This window comes from Drosophila biarmipes, unplaced genomic scaffold (genome assembly GCF_025231255.1).
Source record: "Drosophila biarmipes strain raj3 unplaced genomic scaffold, RU_DBia_V1.1 ptg000007l, whole genome shotgun sequence".
Taxonomy (NCBI): Eukaryota; Metazoa; Arthropoda; class Insecta; order Diptera; family Drosophilidae; genus Drosophila; species Drosophila biarmipes.
Genome location: NW_026114528.1, coordinates 4,411,293 through 4,434,825, shown reverse-complemented (window position 1 = coordinate 4,434,825; position 23,533 = coordinate 4,411,293). Strand labels below are relative to the sequence as shown.

Below are 23,533 nucleotides of genomic sequence, written 5' to 3'. Positions count from 1 at the left end.
TGATGACTTCGTCCCCGCCGGGTATGACTTCCTGGATGCACCCAAGCTACCATCTCAAGGGTGGAACGTTGACCTCTTCAGCAAAGCTATGCTTCCGACCTTGATGTTAGACGTTTCGACGAGCCACTTGCTCCTCTCTTGATGTAGGGACAAGGACTCGCTGCTCAACCTTTTTCAGAAATGTTGCTGCATCTGGGTCTCCCGTTGCCATCTACTGAGGCGGCCTTCACGAAGATGAGTAATGTCAGTTTCAGGAAACAGTGTAGCTGGGACCCTTCAGAAAATGCACCGGTCTTGGCACCTCAAGGATGACAGAAATCTCATACGCAAGAGTTTTTAATTCATCGATGCCCATAATGGTGCACCGACGACTCTGTAGAAGTGAGATTTAGGTGACTTCACAGCAGCCTCCACCGAAGCGCGGGACACGCACTTCCAATCGATCCAATCAGTATACAGACAGTTATCGATGCTTTGTGCTGCTCGCTCAAAAATAACTCTTTCTCGTCGGCAAGCTAGCTCCGAAGCCTTCCTCCCACGCGAAGTAACCCATCGAAGCCGAGTATAGGCCTGAGCGAAATAAACTTGCTTTTCTGTGGCTTGCCCTGGCTAACAGATCCGTACTCCTTCGCCAAGTTAACGTGTTGGATGCTTCTCAAAAAAAGTGCAGTTCTGCAACTTGAAATAAACCGATAAATGTATGCAAATACGCGCTGCAACTTATCGAAAAAGTTGAGGAGTTTGCAGTTTGATAAAGTGTCTATGCGAACGGCCACAGAACTGCTCTCTGGAAGATCCTTTACTGAGTCTAGCAGGGGCCGCCAATTCGACAAGCTTTGCCGAAGGAATGGGGGCCCTTTAGCCCAAATGTTTAAACAATATTTCAACAATTCTCTTGTGGTACATCGTCGCGATACGACGCGTGCCGGATTCAAGGTTGTAGGAACGTTATGCCAAGTCATATCTTTCGTCATCTCCTCAATTTTCGTGATTCTGTTTGATAAGAAAACGCTTAACTCCCTTAGAGGAACCCACGCCAACACAATAGAGGAGTCCGACCAGCAATGAAAGGTGCAATCCAAATCTATGGCTTCCTTGGCGTTTACGAATGGCTCAGCCAAACATTCTAATCTTTGAATGGTTAAGCCGTTGTAGATTTATTAACAACACAAAGTGAACTAACTTAAGTTAACAAAAAGAAAAACGTATGACATCTTCGCTGAACAAGCACAAAATTGCTAAAGTCATAAGATTTCTAACCACCAACGGTGGCACGAAGGCACGGCCCATTGCGGTGCACTTTATTGGCTAAGCTCTTGAACACCATAAGGGTGGTACAGTATTAGGGTGCTCATTTATAATCAATATATAAAATATATAATATATAAAATATAAAATATGTAATATATAATATATAAAATGTATAATATATAAAATATATAATATATAAAATATATAATATATAAAATATATAAAATATATAATATATAAAATATATAATATATAATATATAAAAAATATAATATGTAAAATATATAATATATAAAATATATAATATAAAAAAATATAATATAAAAATATAAATATAAAAATATAAATATAAAATATATAAAAATATATAAAAAAAATAAAAATAGGAATAATAAAATATAAGTATATTAAAATGGGATAATAAAATATAAAGATATAAAAGGTAGAATGTTAAGTATAAAATGGTCCTGCCTCGCTTATGCTGGGAGCTGGTTGTTAACTACTCCCCCCTTAAGTTTGTCGCCGTCCTCGGTGATAACCAACTCATCGATGGCCTTCTGCAACTTGAAAAATGTTCGCCTCCTACTCCAGCGTTGTTGCAATTATAATGTTGTTTTTAGGAAGGGTAATAGTGAGCATACAGTTTTGGATTTCGGATATTAGCATTCTATTTCTAGCGAGGAGGGTTTCGAACAAATGACCTGAGTCAACAAGCTCGTCCCTTTTCTCCTTGAGGATCCTATTGACTGTGTCTGTGAGTAAATTTATGTGTTTTTGTGTTTCTGTATTAACTACAACCTGTCTATTGTTACCCTCGATAAGCGATGCCTGATTGGTAATAATTCTGCTAAGGTCATCCGCGTCGGGTGTACCCGCCACGACCTTAAGGACTGAGCCCAAATGTTCTAGACATGTTCGATATCGACTTCCAGTAGTTTTCTCATGTGGGACTGTGGGAACAATTCGAGCATTCTGTCGAGTGCCTCACCAGGCCATACTGTTCCCATACTTAAACATTTCCGTCCAACACCGGGATGTATTTTGAATGCGAGAAGTCAGTGATTCGCGCGCTTGCAGTGGTCAGTAGTATAATGGATATTACGGCGAGCCTGTGGAAATTATAGCAAATATTGAATGTTAATATCTGATGTTGTCCCATTGGAACACCCACCCCCTAATGAGAACAGATTTTCCCAGATCTGCTTCCACACGTTTTTTTTAATAAAGCGGCGTCATCTTGTTTTCTAATCTGTTGTTGTTACGTAGGTGTACTTTTCACCAGCTTGGAAGATTCGATTTTGTCTCGAGGGTTAATCCAGGTTAGCCTGTTGTGCCTTGACAATTTCAGCTCAACCAGCGAATCTTTTTTTATTAAAGCTAATAATGTGGCGAGTTCTATTTCCGAAGACTATGAAGTCTCGCCGAAGCGGTTGGCCTGCTTCTTTCAAAATGATTTGGTTTCTGAAGCGGTTCAGAGGTCTGTCTGTGGTGCATGTGGTATAAGAGAGCGAAAGCTCCCTGTGCATCGTGACTGACTCTAAATTGACAACGCGTCAGCTACCGGGTTTTGTTTCCGGGTGTGTAGAAAACTTTCCCGTTCTTCTCATCAATAAATGCTTTCCATCGCTTGATCTTAGCGTTGGTATTTTTGTCGGATACCGCGTTTGTGAGATTCTAGTAGTCTGTAAAGATCCGTACCTCCTTGGTACCGTATGAGTAATTTTGGAGCTTGCCTTTTGCCCAGACTATCGTTCTCTTTCGTTGGTGGCGTAGTTTAGTTCGCAGTCTTTTAGCGTACGTGAAATCATGGAAATAGTTATTTTATTTTGGGATAATACCGCGCGTATTCCACTCGCTGAGGCGTCTGTGCCATCTTCTCATGCCAAGATGTTACGGAGGTGGTCGAATGCGTTTCGCTGCGTTTCTTTGAACCTAACAGTTCCTTTTTCGACATATTCTTGCTGACCGTTCCGTTTTCCCCTTTGAGGATGGCGATAAGAGGTTTAGCAATAGCGGCAGTTTTTATCGCCTTAACTTTTTTTGGATCTGTTCTAATTTTTTTGAATTCGGTTTTCACGGAACTGTGTACCACTATGTCATCGATTTTGGTTAAATTGACGTTTTGACAGTAGAAAAATTTGAGCTTTTCAGTTACTTTTGCGTATTTTATTACGCTGTTGCCAAAGTCCAATGCTACTCCTGCTCGCGTTAGCGAATCTTTTATAGCATCGAACGTGCTCAGTGTGTCCAAGAGAAAAAATGCGCAATATGCACTTGTTTTTGACGTCACTGGAGCCGTGAATAGAGCTCACGGTGAAGGGGGTCTCAACCGGCACTACATTTCTTAGCTCCTTTGCGGGCTTAACGTAATTTTTCGCCGTGTCGATAAGGATTTTTGGCGTTCTGCCAGCCAACTGTCTCTCGACAAACGGCAGTAGGGAGTGCTCCCTAAAAAATGAAGGAGTTCGTTAAGTTCGGCAGTGTCAATGTCTTCCTCAATGTTGGCCACTTCAGTCTCGGCTGTGGCGGCGTAACCATCCTCCTTCTGCTGGGGTTGGGCTATATCATTAACGCGGTGGCGTCTTTGGCCCGATTGACGCTGAGACGAGTTCTGCCTTTTGTAATTGTTATTACTTTGTGGCTTCCCCCAGCTTGTTTCCTGCCTGAATTTGGCCGTTGAGGGGTTTACCTCCATGGGTTGAACTTTATTTTGGTCTATGGTCTCAGGATCCTTGCGCTTTGGCCAAGGGTTGTCCTCTTGAGACCTGCCTTGGCTCTGCTTAATAATGAAGTGTAAATTTTATCCTCACCTCTCCATTGATTTCCCTGACCCTTATTGTTGCGTCAATTGCCCTCATTAAAAGGGGACTTGTTTTCTATGCCTTTCGGGTAAGATGCCGCGAACGCACTTCTTTCAATGCTGCTCTCAGCTTCCCGTGCTTAGGCCAGTGCAAACGGTAGGTCTTTGGATTGTGCTGGCAGCACGAGTGATTTAAGTGGTCTTTAAAACCCTTCAATGAATACAAGAAGGGCGTCGTCCCTAACCTCCTTATTTGGCAGAGATTTTACTATGTCTAACCTGACCTCGCATTTTATTTCAGGGTTCGGTACTGCTCTTTTGTGAACCTCAACCTGCCGCGCTTGCACCGTCAGCGCGCTAACCTGCGTTCTCACGGATTCTAACTCTGAGAAAATGCTTCTTAAACGCTCTCCCTGAGCGGCGAGAGAGCTGCTGACCGCATTTGTGACAATCGCTTGGACCATTTCCGCGTTCATGTCTGTTTAGTCTATGCTCTTTATTTCGGGGCTGAATCCTACTTCTTCGCTCTTGTAGCTTTAAAGTTTTTGTTTCACTCTCCTATAATAGCACGAAGGCAAGGCCCATAGCGGTGCACTTTGCTGGCTCAGCTCTTGAACACCATAAGGGTGGTACAGTATTAGGGTGGTCATACGTGATTAATATATAACATATATAATATATTAAAAATGGAATACTAAAATATATGTATATATAAATGGGATAATAAAATATATAGATATAAAAGGTGGAATGTTAAGTATAAAATCGTCTTGCCTCGCTTATGCTGGGAGCTGGTTAATAATTTAGACACGCTCCATAAGCTGACATGCTAGCATCGCAGAATCCATGCAACTAAACGAAAGACCTTGGTTGCAGTACGAATCGTGTAAATTTTAAGTTCTGTACGACCGATAACTGAGAGGTCAACTCCCCACACGACGAAAGAATGGAATCTGGCAGTGCGTCATCCCAATCCACGTTCGCACTCCATAGAGATTGCAGAAAAATCTTAGATTTTGTGATAATTGATCCGAGTGGATCATAGAACTTGGCAATCGTTGACAAAGCAACCCGCTTAGTGGGTCGATGATTGGTTGGCATTTAAGAAAAATTAAATAGGAGTTGATCAGAAGATGGATCCCAGACTAGTCCCAATGCCTTGGCGACATCCGATCCATCGTGAAATCAGATTATCTGCTCCTTGTCGCATTCAGACTACACTTCCAGGGATGCTGAATTTCAATTTCAGTCAGAAGTTTTTAACGCAGTGAAGGAAACGTTTCCGACCCCATAAAGTATATATATTCTTGATCAGCGTCACTAGACGAGTCGATCTAGCCATTTCCGTCTGTTCGTACGTCTATCCGTCCGTTTCTACGCAAACTAGTCTCTCAGCTTTAAAGCTACCGAGCTGAAACTTTATTAAAAGTCTTCTTTCTATTGCAGGTAGTATATAAGTCAGATCGGACAACTATATCTTATAGCTCCCATAAGAACTATCGTGGAAAAGATTAAAAAAATTATGTCTTCGGTGTTTTTTAACATATCACCTTCTAAGCTTGGAAACAACATTTTTTAATTAGTTTCGAATTTCGAATTAAATTTTATCAAAATCGGACCACTATATCATAACACTGCCGTATGAACGATCGGAAAATTAATGGTAAAATAATATGAAAAAATTATATCTTCGGTGTTTTTTAACCTCCTATGCTTGGAAATAACTTTTTTTAATTAGTTTAATTTTATCAAAACTGGAAGACTATATCATATAGCTGTCATAGGAACGATCGGAAAATTGGTGGGGAAATAATATACGATATATATAACAACGATATATTATAACTCGTATAACAATTTAAAGCTTTGGTGATTTTTAAAAAATAACCTTCTTAGCTTGGAAATAACATTTTTTAATTAGTTCTGAATTAGATTCTAATAAGATCGGACGACTATATCATATAGCTGTCATAGGAACGTTCGGAAAAAAAGTTGATTATTTACATCTTTGAAACTGAGATATGGGTGAACCCTCTTTAAAAAGTTCTTTCCCAGAGGACAAGAGAAATAATCCAAATTAACAAAGCCAATATTGTTCAAAATTTCTGATCAAACTAAGGGCAGCTTTGAATATGATATACTTGTCCGATTTTTTCAATAATCGATATTCGATACATTGAAAAATTTTACTTTTAAAAATAGAAAAGATAATACCGAAAAAACCAAAAGTTTGATTTGATTCTATTATTTTTACAATTTAGTTGCTTCTGGTTGAAGCCTGATTTACACAACTACAACATTAGTTGTTAATAGTATAGACCGCTGTACCGAAAAATCAAATTTGGTATTTGGTTTGTTGCCCGGTATGGCCGCCAGTATGCCGGTACAAGCCTTTTGAATGGCCTCTACGTCTGCATAACGCATTCCTTTTATCGTCAAATGTATTTTTCCGAAAAGGTAGAAGTCGCACGGTGACATATCAGCTGAATACGAGGAGTGGTTGATGGTTAAAATGTGATTTTTGGTCAAATAGTCAGACTCAAGCGTCGATCGATGCAACAAACGCCAACTTCCATCTTCGGGTTATTTGGGCCGAACAAGTCGAATACGGAGCACCAAACGTTTTGTCAGGGTGGAACAAACTCTTTGTGGACAATACCTTCATATCATATCATAAAAACAAATCAGCATTGACTTCACTTTTGAGGCGCAATTTTTTGGGTTTCGGCTCGTCCGGCGCCTTCCATTCGACACTCTGGCGTTTCGTTTCGGGATCATATTGAAAACATCACGTTTCGTCCCCAGTCACAATCTTATAAAGGAAGTTCGGGTCTTTTTTTGCCTCTTTAATGATGTCCTTCGAATTCTGACTAATTTTTGGACGTCAGTCAATTTGTGCGGAAAAACCGTGCAATCGATGTTTTGGAGATGTTCAATTCTATTTCCATCAATTTCCGCTGATTTTTTATGAATTCAATTACTGGAAGTCGATAAACGATAGCAGATTCTAACGCACCAGTTGGCATATGGATGGCGCCACTAGAGGGCGCTAGATTAAAAAAGTTCTGTTTACTTTGGAACTCACCTTGTATTGCTCAAACTTGAAGAGTGGTTTTGGCTTTCTGCATATAATATTTTATACATTTCTAGGAAACCAATTCCATTGAAGCCTTCCATTATTTTTCATGTCGGTCTGTATGGCTTGTAATACCATCTTCAAGCCTTTGCTGCTCTTTAACTGCCCCAGATCCGAGTAAAATATTTTCTATTTTTTTCAATTACCAATTAATTTAGTTTCATTATTTCTTATAACTGCAAGGGTATACAAAATTCGGCTACCAAAGCTAACTTCCATTCTTGTTTAATTTTCTTTTATAAAAAGGCAGTCAATATCACCGATCGATACTTTCTTGGTGCAGGCCTATTGATGTTAAATTATGTTAATAATTGTACGTATACTTGTATAATCATATCTGCATTAGTTTTTTATCCGAACTTATGGTATTTGCAAAATCGAGGTTTGAAAAGAAGAAGAACATTTATTTTATTTACACGCATGTCAAAAAATTGATTATATGCCCTACTACACATTTGCATTCAATGTTTTATCAATCAATCATCATCAACTCGTGGGCATTCAAGTAACCAGTTCTCCAACGCTATAACTCTATTCTTATTGAGCATCACTTGAACGCTGAGATCGCGGCAAGAGATAGAGGGTTGAGATGTTATATTAAGATTCATTATTTTTGTAGAGACAGACTTCACGTCAACCATAGAGACAATATTAGTTAAATTGTTAAAAAAAACATTACCAAAGTGAAAACGAGTTATGATCATCGATTTTTAAGTTTTTTAAGATTTACCATTGTATTTTTGTGTGTGCTTTTTTATTATTTTCTGATCCCAGTCTCAAATTATTTGAAGTAAAATAATTTTTGTTACTCTATTTTCTTTCCTATAACCTATAATAAATATTAATGTTTGATTTAAATTTTACATTTTAAAATTATAAAGTTAAGTTTTAAATACTGTTAATTGACAGTGAAATTTGAAATTTTAAACACTATTTAACCAAATTTATCGCAAAAATTTTTTTTTTTAACCTTCAAAGTCATCAAAAAATTTAAAAACTGCAATTTCACAAAAAAATCGATTTCTGATTATCCAGCGCCGAGGCATTGCGTCGCCCACGCAATTCAACTTTTTTTCGAGACTAGTCGGAACAATTGCTAACATTGCTATGTTTTTGAATATTTCTTTGTAAAAATTGGATAGGACATTTTTGGAATGCCATACATTAATGTACCATTCGTTGTCGTCAGGAAAAAAATCACAAGCCCCACCCCCAGCACCACCCCCTTTCTTTTTCATGTTTCTCTTAAAGTATGTCAAGTGTTTGCAATACATTAAGTTTATTTGCATAATTATGTATTTGAATATAAGACAAATATAGTATTTACTATTCCAACCGCCTACAAAATTCTAAATATTATCTGCATACCTTCTTTTTTTAGACTCTCCAACACAAATGGGATCATTGCAATCGTTAAATATGGATTCAAAGATTCGACAATCTTTTGTACCTGATTACTCCGTTCGTGCTATATCTGACGTGATTTACATTGCAATCAAAAGGGTTTTATACCTTACGGCAAAAAAAGCTACATTATTGGAAAAAAGTCGTAAATCAGGAACATTTTCAAATGAGACATTTGATGACGAAGTGGAACGTTTATTACACTCTATAACAGAAGATGAAAAAACACCATTCCTTTTACCAAATCAATATACAAAGCGTCAATCCTTAACTAACCGGAGCGGAAATTCTTCCCCTTCGAATACGGATTTATCTCACGACGAGAGAAACAATAGTGCCAGCAAACACATTCAAGGTGATCGAAAGATAAACAACCCAGAGCAAATGGATAATGATTCAATAAGTAGTAGTTTAGTTGCTTCAGAAGTAGACGATCATCAAAGTGAAGGGCGCGGTAACAGATATAAGACAGCAGCTTCTATACCACTTTTGCCAAAGCAAGGTGATATATCCGAAAATAAGCAAACTAAGCCCCAATAACTGCAGAAAGTTAACCAAATTTGGTGTATTATTAAGTGAAAATAATTATATTATAAATTCAAAGCCCTTATAGTTACATTAAAAAATTGTCTAATTCACTTTCTTATTCAACCCTCATTTTTGCACGAAAATGTTTGACTAACTGAGCCCTCCTATAGTAATAAAATCAATAAATGCCTATTCGGGGGTAGTAAAACAAATATATAAATACCATCAATATTTGATTATATATTTATATTTATTTTTAATATATATTGTTGCCTCGTAAATAACGTACTTAAGAAGTCATGTCATCATGCCGCTAATTTCAGTTATTTTTTGTTCATTTTTCGTGAAGTTGCTTTAGGAATGACTCAACGATATGTTTAAGACGTCAGTCAAATAAAATGTAATACTGCTTTACTAAAACTTAAATGCGTTTGTAAACACAGCCACATTGGTGTATACCCTTGCATTGCTTAAATAAAAATATCCAAAATGTTATTTTGTTTAAACTTGAGTGCTTAATATCACAATTCACTTAATAAAAACAGAAACTTCCTTATATAATTTTTTCTGGGTGGCTAATCTTTTTTTCAGCTACATTTGCTTCTGAATTCATTAAAATAATCAGTTATTTAAAAACCTATAATTGTATACTATATTAATATGTCGAGTAAGTAAAAATTAAAAATGTTAATAATCTAAACCAAAAGTGACTTTCGTTAGATTTGCTTTAAAAATGAATTGTAAATACTGTATTAAATGTATGTTATTACGTGTAATTTGTTTCATGTAAAAAATAAAACAAACTATATTGAGTTTATTTCACGGTGCACATTTTTACACATGTTTTGGGCATTGAAGGAGGCATTTTCGGTAGCGCAGCGGTGACCCCTAGTGCCCCCACTCATTCCACATTTACTATTAAGTCTGTTATATGACAAAAATGCTGTCATAAAATACTTATATAAATCGATGTCATACATGTAGGTATGTACTACTGTGGGCAAAAAGTAAGGTGAATTTTCAATTTTAAATTCGCTGGCTTAAGATGGCGGACGATTTATTTTTTTCTTGAACTGGCAGGAGTGCTAATGACATCTGGCGGAAATTTCATGTCAATGTCAGTATCGGTACTACATTTACGCTTGTGTTTACCGAACGATCAAGAGTGCATTTGTCGATTTTTACAATGGTTGATTTAATTGAGCAGAGAAGTGCCATCAAATTTTGTTTGCGGAATGAAATTTCGGCTGCGGAAACGTTGAGGATGTTGCGAAAGCCCTTTGGTGATTCTACCATGTCCCAGACAAATGTTTATAAGTACAAAGACTTCAATGAGGGTCGGGAACGTGTTGATGACTTGGTGCGCTTCGGGCGACCATCAACGTCAACAGATGACCAACACGTTGACTGTTAGAGACCTAACCGGTATGGTCGGAATATCAGAAGGATCTGAGTAAACCATTTTGAAAGACCATTTGGGCCTACGAAAAGTAAAGTGTCGTTTTGTACCGAAAACGCTCAATTTCAGGCAAAAATGTCATCGCGTTGATGTGTGTGAAACAATGCTTCCTGTCTTTCAGGACAAGCTCAAATGCATAATCTTGGGCGATGAGACTTGGATTTATGCTTATGATACTGAAACAACTGACCAATCATGCGAATATCATGCTAAAGGCGAGGCCAGACCGAGGAGGGCACGTCAAAGTCGTTAAAAATTAAGGTTATGATGACAGTTTATTTCAATTTTCGTGGTGTGGTGCTCTATGGATTCCTTCCACCTGGCCAAACAGTTAATAAGGAATATTATTTGAGCGTTATGCGTTACGATAATGTACCGTCGCACACTGCACTTTTCGTGACCATTTCGCCAAGAATTCGACGTATATCGTTCCGCAATCACCGTATTCTCCTGATTTGGCTCCGTGTGATTTCTGGCTATTTCAAGTCGATTGAAGATATAGAAGCCGAATCGACGAGAGCGCTCTTGGCTATACCGGAAAGGGACTATTTGGCCTGTTTCGAGGATTTGAAAAAACATTGGCATAAGTGTATTTCATCGGGAGGGAATTACTTTAAAGGGGATGAAATTGAATCAGGAGAATAAATAAAGAATTTTAATTTTACACACAAATTCACCTTACTATTTCCCCACAGTAGTAAGCAAAGCAAGGTAAGTTATTTATATAATTTTTTCTTATCGAAACTGCGGGCTCAATTCGTCATTTAATTAAAAGTAACAATCATAGAGCACTACAATGATGCAACTACAATGATGCAACAAATGCCGCTTGGGTTTTTCGCAGATAGTGCTCATAGTCCCACCACTTTTGTTACGAATTAAACATACTTTAAACAAGAAAGGAAGTTAACTTCGGCAAGCCGAAGTTTGTATACCCTTGCTACCCTTATAAGAAATAATCTTTTGTAACACCATGTGAAATTCTTAAGGATTGTTGCTGACTTGATATTAAACACAAGATATTTCTTTGTTTTATTTTTAGACCATTTTTTTAACATCTATATGTTGTTAGAGTTGTCCGATTTTTATTAAATTGAGTTCGAAATTCTTAAAGATATAAAAAATTGTATTCCCAATATTATATATATAAGAAATATGTCAAAAAACCCCAAAGCTATAATTTTTTTTATATTATTTTCCCACCAATTTTGCAATCGTTCCTACGACAGCTATATGATATAGTCGTCCAATTTTGCTATAATTTAATTCAAAATTCAGAACTAATGAAAAAATGCTTAAAGAGTTATATGTTAAAAAACGCCAAAGATATAATTTTTTTCATGTTTTCCGATTAATTTTCCGATCGTTTCTATGGCAGCTATATGATATAGTCGTCGGATTTTAATAAAATTTAATTCAAAATTCAAGACCAAATAAAAAATTTTATTTTTAAGCTTACAAGATTATATGTTAAAGAACACCGAAGATATAAATTTTTTATATTATTTTACCACTCATTTTCCGATATGCCATAGGAACATGGCAGCTATATGATATAGTCGTACATGTTAAAAGACACCAAAGATATACTTTTTTTTAAAAATTTTTTCCCCGATAGTTTTTATGAAAGCTATAAGATATAGTTGTCCGATCCGGCTGGTTCCGACATATATACTACCTGCAATAGAAAGAAGACTGGGGAAAGATTTAAAACTGAGAGACTAGTTTTCGTAAAAACGGACGCACAGACGGACGGACAGACGGACATGGCTAGATCGACTCGTCCAGTGACGCTGATCAGGAATATATATACTCTATGGGTTCGGAAACGTCTCCTTAACTGAGCTGCAAACTTCTGACTGAAATCATAATACCCTCTGCAAGGGTATAAAAATATTTACATCGAAGCAACATTTTTTTCTTTTTTATTAAGACGGAAAAATAAATGTGATTTTGGTATGTATCGTTAACTTTAAGTAACGACGTATTTATTGTGAATCCTGTAAAAACATTTGCCGCGATTTGTTCTCCACCCAGGGAGCGGCATCGTAAAAATATATTTCGACGTGGATGGATCCAAAAAAATGTCCTTTGTTTATACGATAGTTATATCGAAAGCTTACAAAAACCTTGTTCTTTTGGTTTTGCTTTTAATATGCTTTTTGTGATCGGACTCAAAGTAACGAAGTTATTTGCTTTAGAAGCTATCGAAATTGAAAGCTACCAGCTTTAGTTTAAGCAAACGACACCTTTATTTCTTTATTTATATAAATCGAAAATAATTTATAAATTATATAAATAGAACAGTTTATATTTAAAAAAAAGGTTTTCGACCGTTTTGTCCGCTTCTCAATCGACGCGACTAACTTGATATTTAAATTTTTATTAAATTTAAATTTTAAACTAAATTTGGTCTTTTCTTAAGAGTGAGTTTTTTTACCTTACGGCAAAAAAATGTACATTATTGGAAAAAAGGAGTAAATCAGAAACATTTTTAAATGAGACATTTGATGACGAAGTGGAACGTTTATTACACTCTGTAACAGAAGATGAAAAAACACCATTCCTTTTACCAAATCCATATACGAAGCGTCAATCCTTAACTAACCGGAGCGGAAATTCTTCCCTTCGAATACGAATTTATCTCACGACGAGAGAAACAATAGTGCCAGCAAACACATTCAAGGTGATCGAAAGATAAACAACCCAGAGCAAATGGATAATGATTCAATAAGTAGTAGTTTAGTTGCTTCAGAAGTAGACGATCATCAAACTGAAGGGCGCGGTAACAGATATAAGACAGCAGCTTCTATACCACTTTTGCCAAAGCAAGGTGATATATCCAAAAATAAGCAAATTAAGCCCCAATAACTGCAGAAAGTTATCCAAATTTGGTGTATTATTAAGTGAAAATAATTATATTATAAATTTTTTTGGCGAACATGTCCAATTTGGGCTGTGTCTTAAGGGCGTCTTGTTGTGGATTGCACTTATGGCGGCAGAGGGTGCCCGTGTCTTGTTTCGAATTATGCACCAGCACATGCATACAGCTCCGGCAGCACACAAAATCGACGATATTGCCATTATAATAAACACAGTCGAAAAGCTTCCACACATCACTCCTGCCTTTTTCATTTTCTATAAGCTTTACACATTCACTTTTTTTATTTACAGCGTCCTGAATGGTTTGTCGCGACATATTTTATTTTTCAAAAGTTTATGAATTTCACAATAGGACGCCAAATTTTAAATAGTGGTGTACACTCTATAACAGAAGATGAAAAAACACCATTCCTTTTACCAAATCCATATACGAAGCGTCAATCCTTAACTAACCGGAGCGGAAATTCTTCCCTTCGAATACGGATTTATCTCACGACGAGAGAAACAATAGTGCCAGCAAACACATTCAAGGTGATCGATAGATAAACAACCCAGAGCAAATGGATAATGATTCAATAAGTAGTAGTTTAGTTGCTTCAGAAGTAGACGATCATCAAACTGAAGGGCGCGGTAACAGATATAAGACAGCAGCTTCTATACCACTTTTGCCAAAGCAAGGTGATATATCCAAAAATAAGCAAATTAAGCCCCAATAACTGCAGAAAGTTATCCAAATTTGGTGTATTATTAAGTGAAAATAATTATATTATAAATTTTTTTGGCGAACATGTCCAATTTGGGCTGTGTCTTAAGGGCGTCTTGTTGTGGATTGCACTTATGGCGGCAGAGGGTGCCCGTGTCTTGTTTCGAATTATGCACCAGCACATGCTTACAGCTCCGGCAGCACACAAAATCGACGATATTGCCATTATAATAAACAAACGAAAAGCTTCCACACATCACTCCTGCCTTTTTCATTTTCTATAAGCTTTACACATTCACTTTTTTTATTTACAGCGTCCTGAATGGTTTGTCGCGACATATTTTATTTTTCAAAAGTTTATGAATTTCACAATAGGACGCCAAATTTTAAATAGTGGTGTGCAAACAAGTAAAATATTGTTTAAGCAAATCGATAGTAACATCGATAAGCAATTAAAATTTAAAGCTTTGGTGATTTTTAAAAAATAACCTTCTTAGCTTGGAAATAACATTTTTTAATTAGTTCTGAATTAGATTCTAATAAGATCGGACGACTATATCATATAGCTGTCATAGGAACGTTCGGAAAAAAAGTTGATTATTTACATCTTTGAAACTGAGATATGGGTGAACCCTCTTTAAAAAGTTCTTTCCCAGAGGACAAGAGAAATCATCCAAATTAACAAAGCCAATATTGTTCAAAATTTCTGATCAAACTAAGGGCAGCTTTGAATATGATATACTTGTCCGATTTTTTCAATAATCGATATTCGATACATTGAAAAATTTTACTTTTAAAAATAGAAAAGATAATACCGAAAAAACCAAAAGTTTGATTTGATTCTATTATTTTTACAATTTAGTTGCTTCTGGTTGAAGCCTGATTTACACAACTACAACATTAGTTGTTAATAGTATAGACCGCTGTACCGAAAAATCAAATTTGGTATTTGGTTTGTTGCCCGGTATGGCCGCCAGTATGCCGGTACAAGCCTTTTGAATGGCCTCTACGTCTGCATAACGCATTCCTTTTATCGTCAAATGTATTTTTCCGAAAAGGTAGAAGTCGCACGGTGACATATCAGCTGAATACGAGGAGTGGTTGATGGTTAAAATGTGATTTTTGGTCAAATAGTCAGACTCAAGCGTCGATCGATGCAACAAACGCCAACTTCCATCTTCGGGTTATTTGGGCCGAACAAGTCGAATACGGAGCACCAAACGTTTTGTCAGGGTGGAACAAACTCTTTGTGGACAATACCTTCATATCATATCATAAAAACAAATCAGCATTGACTTCACTTTTGAGGCGCAATTTTTTGGGTTTCGGCTCGTCCGGCGCCTTCCATTCGACACTCTGGCGTTTCGTTTCGGGATCATATTGAAAACATCACGTTTCGTCCCCAGTCACAATCTTATAAAGGAAGTTCGGGTCTTTTTTTGCCTCTTTAATGATGTCCTTCGAATTCTGACTAATTTTTGGACGTCAGTCAATTTGTGCGGAAAAACCGTGCAATCGATGTTTTGGAGATGTTCAATTCTATTTCCATCAATTTCCGCTGATTTTTTATGAATTCAATTACTGGAAGTCGATAAACGATAGCAGATTCTAACGCACCAGTTGGCATATGGATGGCGCCACTAGAGGGCGCTAGATTAAAAAAGTTCTGTTTACTTTGGAACTCACCTTGTATTGCTCAAACTTGAAGAGTGGTTTTGGCTTTCTGCATATAATATTTTATACATTTCTAGGAAACCAATTCCATTGAAGCCTTCCATTATTTTTCATGTCGGTCTGTATGGCTTTTAATACCATCTTCAAGCCTTTGCTGCTCTTTAACTGCCCCAGATCCGAGTAAAATATTTTCTATTTTTTTCAATTACCAATTAATTTAGTTTCATTATTTCTTATAACTGCAAGGGTATACAAAATTCGGCTACCAAAGCTAACTTCCATTCTTGTTTAATTTTCTTTTATAAAAAGGCAGTCAATATCACCGATCGATACTTTCTTGGTGCAGGCCTATTGATGTTAAATTATGTTAATAATTGTACGTATACTTGTATAATCATATCTGCATTAGTTTTTTATCCGAACTTATGGTATTTGCAAAATCGAGGTTTGAAAAGAAGAAGAACATTTATTTTATTTACACGCATGTCAAAAAATTGATTATATGCCCTACTACACATTTGCATTCAATGTTTTATCAATCAATCATCATCAACTCGTGGGCATTCAAGTAACCAGTTCTCCAACGCTATAACTCTATTCTTATTGAGCATCACTTGAACGCTGAGATCGCGGCAAGAGATAGAGGGTTGAGATGTTATATTAAGATTCATTATTTTTGTAGAGACAGACTTCACGTCAACCATAGAGACAATATTAGTTAAATTGTTAAAAAAAACATTACCAAGGTGAAAACGAGTTATGATCATCGATTTTTAAGTTTTTTAAGATTTACCATTGTATTTTTGTGTGTGCTTTTTTATTATTTTCTGATCCCAGTCTCAAATTATTTGAAGTAAAATAATTTTTGTTACTCTATTTTCTTTCCTATAACCTATAATAAATATTAATGTTTGATTTAAATTTTACATTTTAAAATTATAAAGTTAAGTTTTAAATACTGTTAATTGATTTGAAATTTTAAACACTATTTAACCAAATTTATCGCAAAAATTTTTTTTTTAACCTTCAAAGTCATCAAAAAATTTAAAAACTGCAATTTCACAAAAAAATCGATTTCTGATTATCCAGCGCCGAGGCATTGCGTCGCCCACGCAATTCAACTTTTTTTCGAGACTAGTCGGAACAATTGCTAACATTGCTATGTTTTTGAATATTTCTTTGTAAAAATTGGATAGGACATTTTTGGAATGCCATACATTAATGTACCATTCGTTGTCGTCAGGAAAAAAATCACAAGCACCACCCCCAGCACCACCCCCTTTCTTTTTCATGTTTCTCTTAAAGTATGTCAAGTGTTTGCAATACATTAAGTTTATTTGCATAATTATGTATTTGAATATAAGACAAATATAGTATTTACTATTCCAACCGCCTACAAAATTCTAAATATTATCTGCATACCTTCTTTTTTTAGACTCTCCAACACAAATGGGATCATTGCAATCGTTAAATATGGATTCAAAGATTCGACAATCTTTTGTACCTGATTACCCCGTTCGTGCTATATCTGACGTGATTTACATTGCAATCAAAAGGGTTTTATACCTTACGGCAAAAAAAGCTACATTATTGGAAAAAAGTCGTAAATCAGGAACATTTTCAAATGAGACATTTGATGACGAAGTGGAACGTTTATTACACTCTATAACAGAAGATGAAAAAACACCATTCCTTTTACCAAATCAATATACAAAGCGTCAATCCTTAACTAACCGGAGCGGAAATTCTTCCCCTTCGAATACGGATTTATCTCACGACGAGAGAAACAATAGTGCCAGCAAACACATTCAAGGTGATCGATAGATAAACAACCCAGAGCAAATGGATAATGATTCAATAAGTAGTAGTTTAGTTGCTTCAGAAGTAGACGATCATCAAAGTGAAAGGCGCGGTAACAGATATAAGACAGCAGCTTCTATACCACTTTTGCCAAAGCAAGGTGATATATCCGAAAATAAGCAAACTAAGCCCCAATAACTGCAGAAAGTTAACCAAATTTGGTGTATTATTAAGTGAAAATAATTATATTATAAATTCAAAGCCCTTATAGTTACATTAAAAAATTGTCTAATTCACTTTCTTATTCAACCCTCATTTTTGCACGAAAATGTTTGACTAACTGAGCCCTCCTATAGTAATAAAATCAATAAATGCCTATTCGGGGGTAGTAAAACAAATATATAAATACCATCAATATTTGATTATATATTTATATTTATTTTTAATATATATTGTTGCCTCGTAAATAACGTACTTAAGAAGTCATGTCATCATGCCGCTAATTTCAGTTTTTTTTTTGTTCATTTTTCGTGAAGTTGCTTTAGGAATGACTCAACGATATGTTTAAGACGTCAGTCAAATAAAATGTAATACTGCTTTACTAAAACTTAAATGCGTTTGTAAACACAGCCACATTGGTGTATACCCTTGCATTGCTTAAATAAAAATATCCAAAATGTTATTTTGTTTAAACTTGAGTGCTTAATATCACAATTCACTTAATAAAAACAGAAACTTCCTTATATAATTTTTTCTGGGTGGCTAATCTTTTTTTCAGCTACATTTGCTTCTGAATTCATTAAAATAATCAGTTATTTAAAAACCTATAATTGTATACTATATTAATATGTCGAGTAAGTAAAAATTAAAAATGTTAATAATCTAAACCAAAAGTGACTTTCGTTAGATTTGCTTTAAAAATGAATTGTAAATACTGTATTAAATGTATGTTATTACGTGTAATTTGTTTCATGTAAAAAATAAAACAAACTATATTGAGTTTATTTCACGGTGCACATTTTTACACATGTTTTGGGCATTGAAGGAGGCATTTTCGGTAGCGCAGCGGTGACCCCTAGTGCCCCCACTCATTCCACATTTACTATTAAGTCTGTTATATGACAAAAATGCTGTCATAAAATACTTATATAAATCGATGTCATACATGTAGGTATGTACTACTGTGGGCAAAAAGTAAGGTGAATTTTCAATTTTAAATTCGCTGGCTTAAGATGGCGGACGATTTATTTTTTTCTTGAACTGGCAGGAGTGCTAATGACATCTGGCGGAAATTTCATGTCAATGTCAGTATCGGTACTACATTTACGCTTGTGTTTACCGAACGATCAAGAGTGCATTTGTCGATTTTTACAATGGTTGATTTAATTGAGCAGAGAAGTGCCATCAAATTTTGTTTGCGGAATGAAATTTCGGCTGCGGAAACGTTGAGGATGTTGCGAAAGCCCTTTGGTGATTCTACCATGTCCCAGACAAATGTTTATAAGTACAAAGACTTCAATGAGGGTCGGGAACGTGTTGATGACTTGGTGCGCTTCGGGCGACCATCAACGTCAACAGATGACCAACACGTTGACTGTTAGAGACCTAACCGGTATGGTCGGAATATCAGAAGGATCTGAGTAAACCATTTTGAAAGACCATTTGGGCCTACGAAAAGTAAAGTGTCGTTTTGTACCGAAAACGCTCAATTTCAGGCAAAAATGTCATCGCGTTGATGTGTGTGAAACAATGCTTCCTGTCTTTCAGGACAAGCTCAAATGCATAATCTTGGGCGATGAGACTTGGATTTATGCTTATGATACTGAAACAACTGACCAATCATGCGAATATCATGCTAAAGGCGAGGCCAGACCGAGGAGGGCACGTCAAAGTCGTTAAAAATTAAGGTTATGATGACAGTTTATTTCAATTTTCGTGGTGTGGTGCTCTATGGATTCCTTCCACCTGGCCAAACAGTTAATAAGGAATATTATTTGAGCGTTATGCGTTACGATAATGTACCGTCGCACACTGCACTTTTCGTGACCATTTCGCCAAGAATTCGACGTATATCGTTCCGCAATCACCGTATTCTCCTGATTTGGCTCCGTGTGATTTCTGGCTATTTCAAGTCGATTGAAGATATAGAAGCCGAATCGACGAGAGCGCTCTTGGCTATACCGGAAAGGGACTATTTGGCCTGTTTCGAGGATTTGAAAAAACATTGGCATAAGTGTATTTCATCGGGAGGGAATTACTTTAAAGGGGATGAAATTGAATCAGGAGAATAAATAAAGAATTTTAATTTTACACACAAATTCACCTTACTCTTTCCCCACAGTAGTAAGCAAAGCAAGGTAAGTTATTTATATAATTTTTTCTTATCGAAACTGCGGGCTCAATTCGTCATTTAATTAAAAGTAACAATCATAGAGCACTACAATGATGCAACTACAATGATGCAACAAATGCCGCTTGGGTTTTTCGCAGATAGTGCTCATAGTCCCACCACTTTTGTTACGAATTAAACATACTTTAAACAAGAAAGGAAGTTAACTTCGGCAAGCCGAAGTTTGTATACCCTTGCTACCCTTATAAGAAATAATCTTTTGTAACACCATGTGAAATTCTTAAGGATTGTTGCTGACTTGATATTAAACACAAGATATTTCTTTGTTTTATTTTTAGACCATTTTTTTAACATCTATATGTTGTTAGAGTTGTCCGATTTTTATTAAATTGAGTTCGAAATTCTTAAAGATATAAAAAATTGTATTCCCAATATTATATATATAAGAAATATGTCAAAAAACCCCAAAGCTATAATTTTTTTTATATTATTTTCCCACCAATTTTGCAATCGTTCCTACGACAGCTATATGATATAGTCGTCCAATTTTGCTATAATTTAATTCAAAATTCAGAACTAATGAAAAAATGCTTAAAGAGTTATATGTTAAAAAACGCCAAAGATATAATTTTTTTCATGTTTTCCGATTAATTTTCCGATCGTTTCTATGGCAGCTATATGATATAGTCGTCGGATTTTAATAAAATTTAATTCAAAATTCAAGACCAAATAAAAAATTTTATTTTTAAGCTTACAAGATTATATGTTAAAGAACACCGAAGATATAAATTTTTTATATTATTTTACCACTCATTTTCCGATATGCCATAGGAACATGGCAGCTATATGATATAGTCGTACATGTTAAAAGACACCAAAGATATACTTTTTTTAAAAATTTTTTCCCCGATAGTTTTTATGAAAGCTATAAGATATAGTTGTCCGATCCGGCTGGTTCCGACATATATACTACCTGCAATAGAAAGAAGACTGGGGAAAGATTTAAAACTGAGAGACTAGTTTTCGTAAAAACGGACGCACAGACGGACGGACAGACGGACATGGCTAGATCGACTCGTCCAGTGACGCTGATCAGGAATATATATACTCTATGGGTTCGGAAACGTCTCCTTAACTGAGCTGCAAACTTCTGACTGAAATCATAATACCCTCTGCAAGGGTATAAAAATATTTACATCGAAGCAACATTTTTTTCTTTTTTATTAAGACGGAAAAATAAATGTGATTTTGGTATGTATCGTTAACTTTAAGTAACGACGTATTTATTGTGAATCCTGTAAAAACATTTGCCGCGATTTGTTCTCCACCCAGGGAGCGGCATCGTAAAAATATATTTCGACGTGGATGGATCCAAAAAAATGTCCTTTGTTTATACGATAGTTATATCGAAAGCTTACAAAAACCTTGTTCTTTTGGTTTTGCTTTTAATATGCTTTTTGTGATCGGACTCAAAGTAACGAAGTTATTTGCTTTAGAAGCTATCGAAATTGAAAGCTACCAGCTTTAGTTTAAGCAAACGACACCTTTATTTCTTTATTTATATAAATCGAAAATAATTTATAAATTATATAAATAGAACAGTTTATATTTAAAAAAAAGGTTTTCGACCGTTTTGCCCGCTTCTCAATCGACGCGACTAACTTGATATTTAAATTTTTATTAAATTTAAATTTTAAACTAAATTTGGTCTTTTCTTAAGAGTGAGTTTTTTTACCTTACGGCAAAAAAATGTACATTATTGGAAAAAAGGAGTAAATCAGAAACATTTTTAAATGAGACATTTGATGACGAAGTGGAACGTTTATTACACTCTGTAACAGAAGATGAAAAAACACCATTCCTTTTACCAAATCCATATACGAAGCGTCAATCCTTAACTAACCGGAGCGGAAATTCTTCCCTTCGAATACGAATTTATCTCACGACGAGAGAAACAATAGTGCCAGCAAACACATTCAAGGTGATCGAAAGATAAACAACCCAGAGCAAATGGATAATGATTCAATAAGTAGTAGTTTAGTTGCTTCAGAAGTAGACGATCATCAAACTGAAGGGCGCGGTAACAGATATAAGACAGCAGCTTCTATACCACTTTTGCCAAAGCAAGGTGATATATCCAAAAATAAGCAAATTAAGCCCCAATAACTGCAGAAAGTTATCCAAATTTGGTGTATTATTAAGTGAAAATAATTATATTATAAATTTTTTTGGCGAACATGTCCAATTTGGGCTGTGTCTTAAGGGCGTCTTGTTGTGGATTGCACTTATGGCGGCAGAGGGTGCCCGTGTCTTGTTTCGAATTATGCACCAGCACATGCATACAGCTCCGGCAGCACACAAAATCGACGATATTGCCATTATAATAAACACAGTCGAAAAGCTTCCACACATCACTCCTGCCTTTTTCATTTTCTATAAGCTTTACACATTCACTTTTTTTATTTACAGCGTCCTGAATGGTTTGTCGCGACATATTTTATTTTTCAAAAGTTTATGAATTTCACAATAGGACGCCAAATTTTAAATAGTGGTGTACACTCTATAACAGAAGATGAAAAAACACCATTCCTTTTACCAAATCCATATACGAAGCGTCAATCCTTAACTAACCGGAGCGGAAATTCTTCCCTTCGAATACGGATTTATCTCACGACGAGAGAAACAATAGTGCCAGCAAACACATTCAAGGTGATCGATAGATAAACAACCCAGAGCAAATGGATAATGATTCAATAAGTAGTAGTTTAGTTGCTTCAGAAGTAGACGATCATCAAACTGAAGGGCGCGGTAACAGATATAAGACAGCAGCTTCTATACCACTTTTGCCAAAGCAAGGTGATATATCCAAAAATAAGCAAATTAAGCCCCAATAACTGCAGAAAGTTATCCAAATTTGGTGTATTATTAAGTGAAAATAATTATATTATAAATTTTTTTGGCGAACATGTCCAATTTGGGCTGTGTCTTAAGGGCGTCTTGTTGTGGATTGCACTTATGGCGGCAGAGGGTGCCCGTGTCTTGTTTCGAATTATGCACCAGCACATGCTTACAGCTCCGGCAGCACACAAAATCGACGATATTGCCATTATAATAAACAAACGAAAAACTTCCACACATCACTCCTGCCTTTTTCATTTTCTATAAGCTTTACACATTCACTTTTTTTATTTACAGCGTCCTGAATGGTTTGTCGCGACATATTTTATTTTTCAAAAGTTTATGAATTTCACAATAGGACGCCAAATTTTAAATAGTGGTGTGCAAACAAGTAAAATATTGTTTAAGCAAATCGATAGTAACATCGATAAGCAATTAAAATTTAAAGCTTTGGTGATTTTTAAAAAATAACCTTCTTAGCTTGGAAATAACATTTTTTAATTAGTTCTGAATTAGATTCTAATAAGATCGGACGACTATATCATATAGCTGTCATAGGAACGTTCGGAAAAAAAGTTGATTATTTACATCTTTGAAACTGAGATATGGGTGAACCCTCTTTAAAAAGTTCTTTCCCAGAGGACAAG

General features: G+C 35.7%; 2 protein-coding genes across 6 annotated transcripts in view; one reads left to right on the top strand and one right to left on the bottom strand.

Moving 5' to 3' along the window:
- Window positions 1-23,533, top strand: part of LOC108027471 (unextended protein) — a 124,919-nt gene that overhangs the window by 94,216 nt on the left and 7,170 nt on the right. The window contains exons 8-9 of one of the 4 annotated variants that reach the window (XM_050889764.1): window positions 17,274-17,651; window positions 21,970-22,169. The exons of 1 other annotated variant lie outside the window; for it this stretch is intronic. In XM_050889764.1, coding sequence (XP_050745721.1) covers window positions 17,274-17,651; window positions 21,970-22,154 — 563 coding nt within the window. In that variant the 3' untranslated portion in view covers window positions 22,155-22,169. Of the gene's footprint in view, window positions 1-8,568; window positions 9,937-17,273; window positions 17,652-21,969; window positions 22,170-23,533 lie in introns of those variants that run through there. 2 more of the 4 variants (XM_050889765.1, XM_044093753.2) reach the window with 2 other exon arrangements.
- LOC127011720 (uncharacterized) lies at window positions 10,711-23,242 on the bottom strand. 2 transcript variants are annotated; one of them, XM_050889786.1, is made up of 2 exons: window positions 23,060-23,242; window positions 10,711-11,132 (listed from the first exon to the last, which is right to left on the bottom strand). In XM_050889786.1, the coding sequence occupies exons 1-2, from the start codon at window positions 23,142-23,144 to the stop codon at window positions 10,828-10,830; spliced, it is 390 nt and encodes a 129-aa protein (XP_050745743.1). In that variant the 5' UTR covers window positions 23,145-23,242; the 3' UTR covers window positions 10,711-10,827. The 2 variants fall into 2 exon arrangements, with proteins under 2 accessions (XP_050745743.1, XP_050745742.1); XM_050889785.1 differs by lacking the exon at window positions 10,711-11,132 and adding an exon at window positions 19,417-19,838.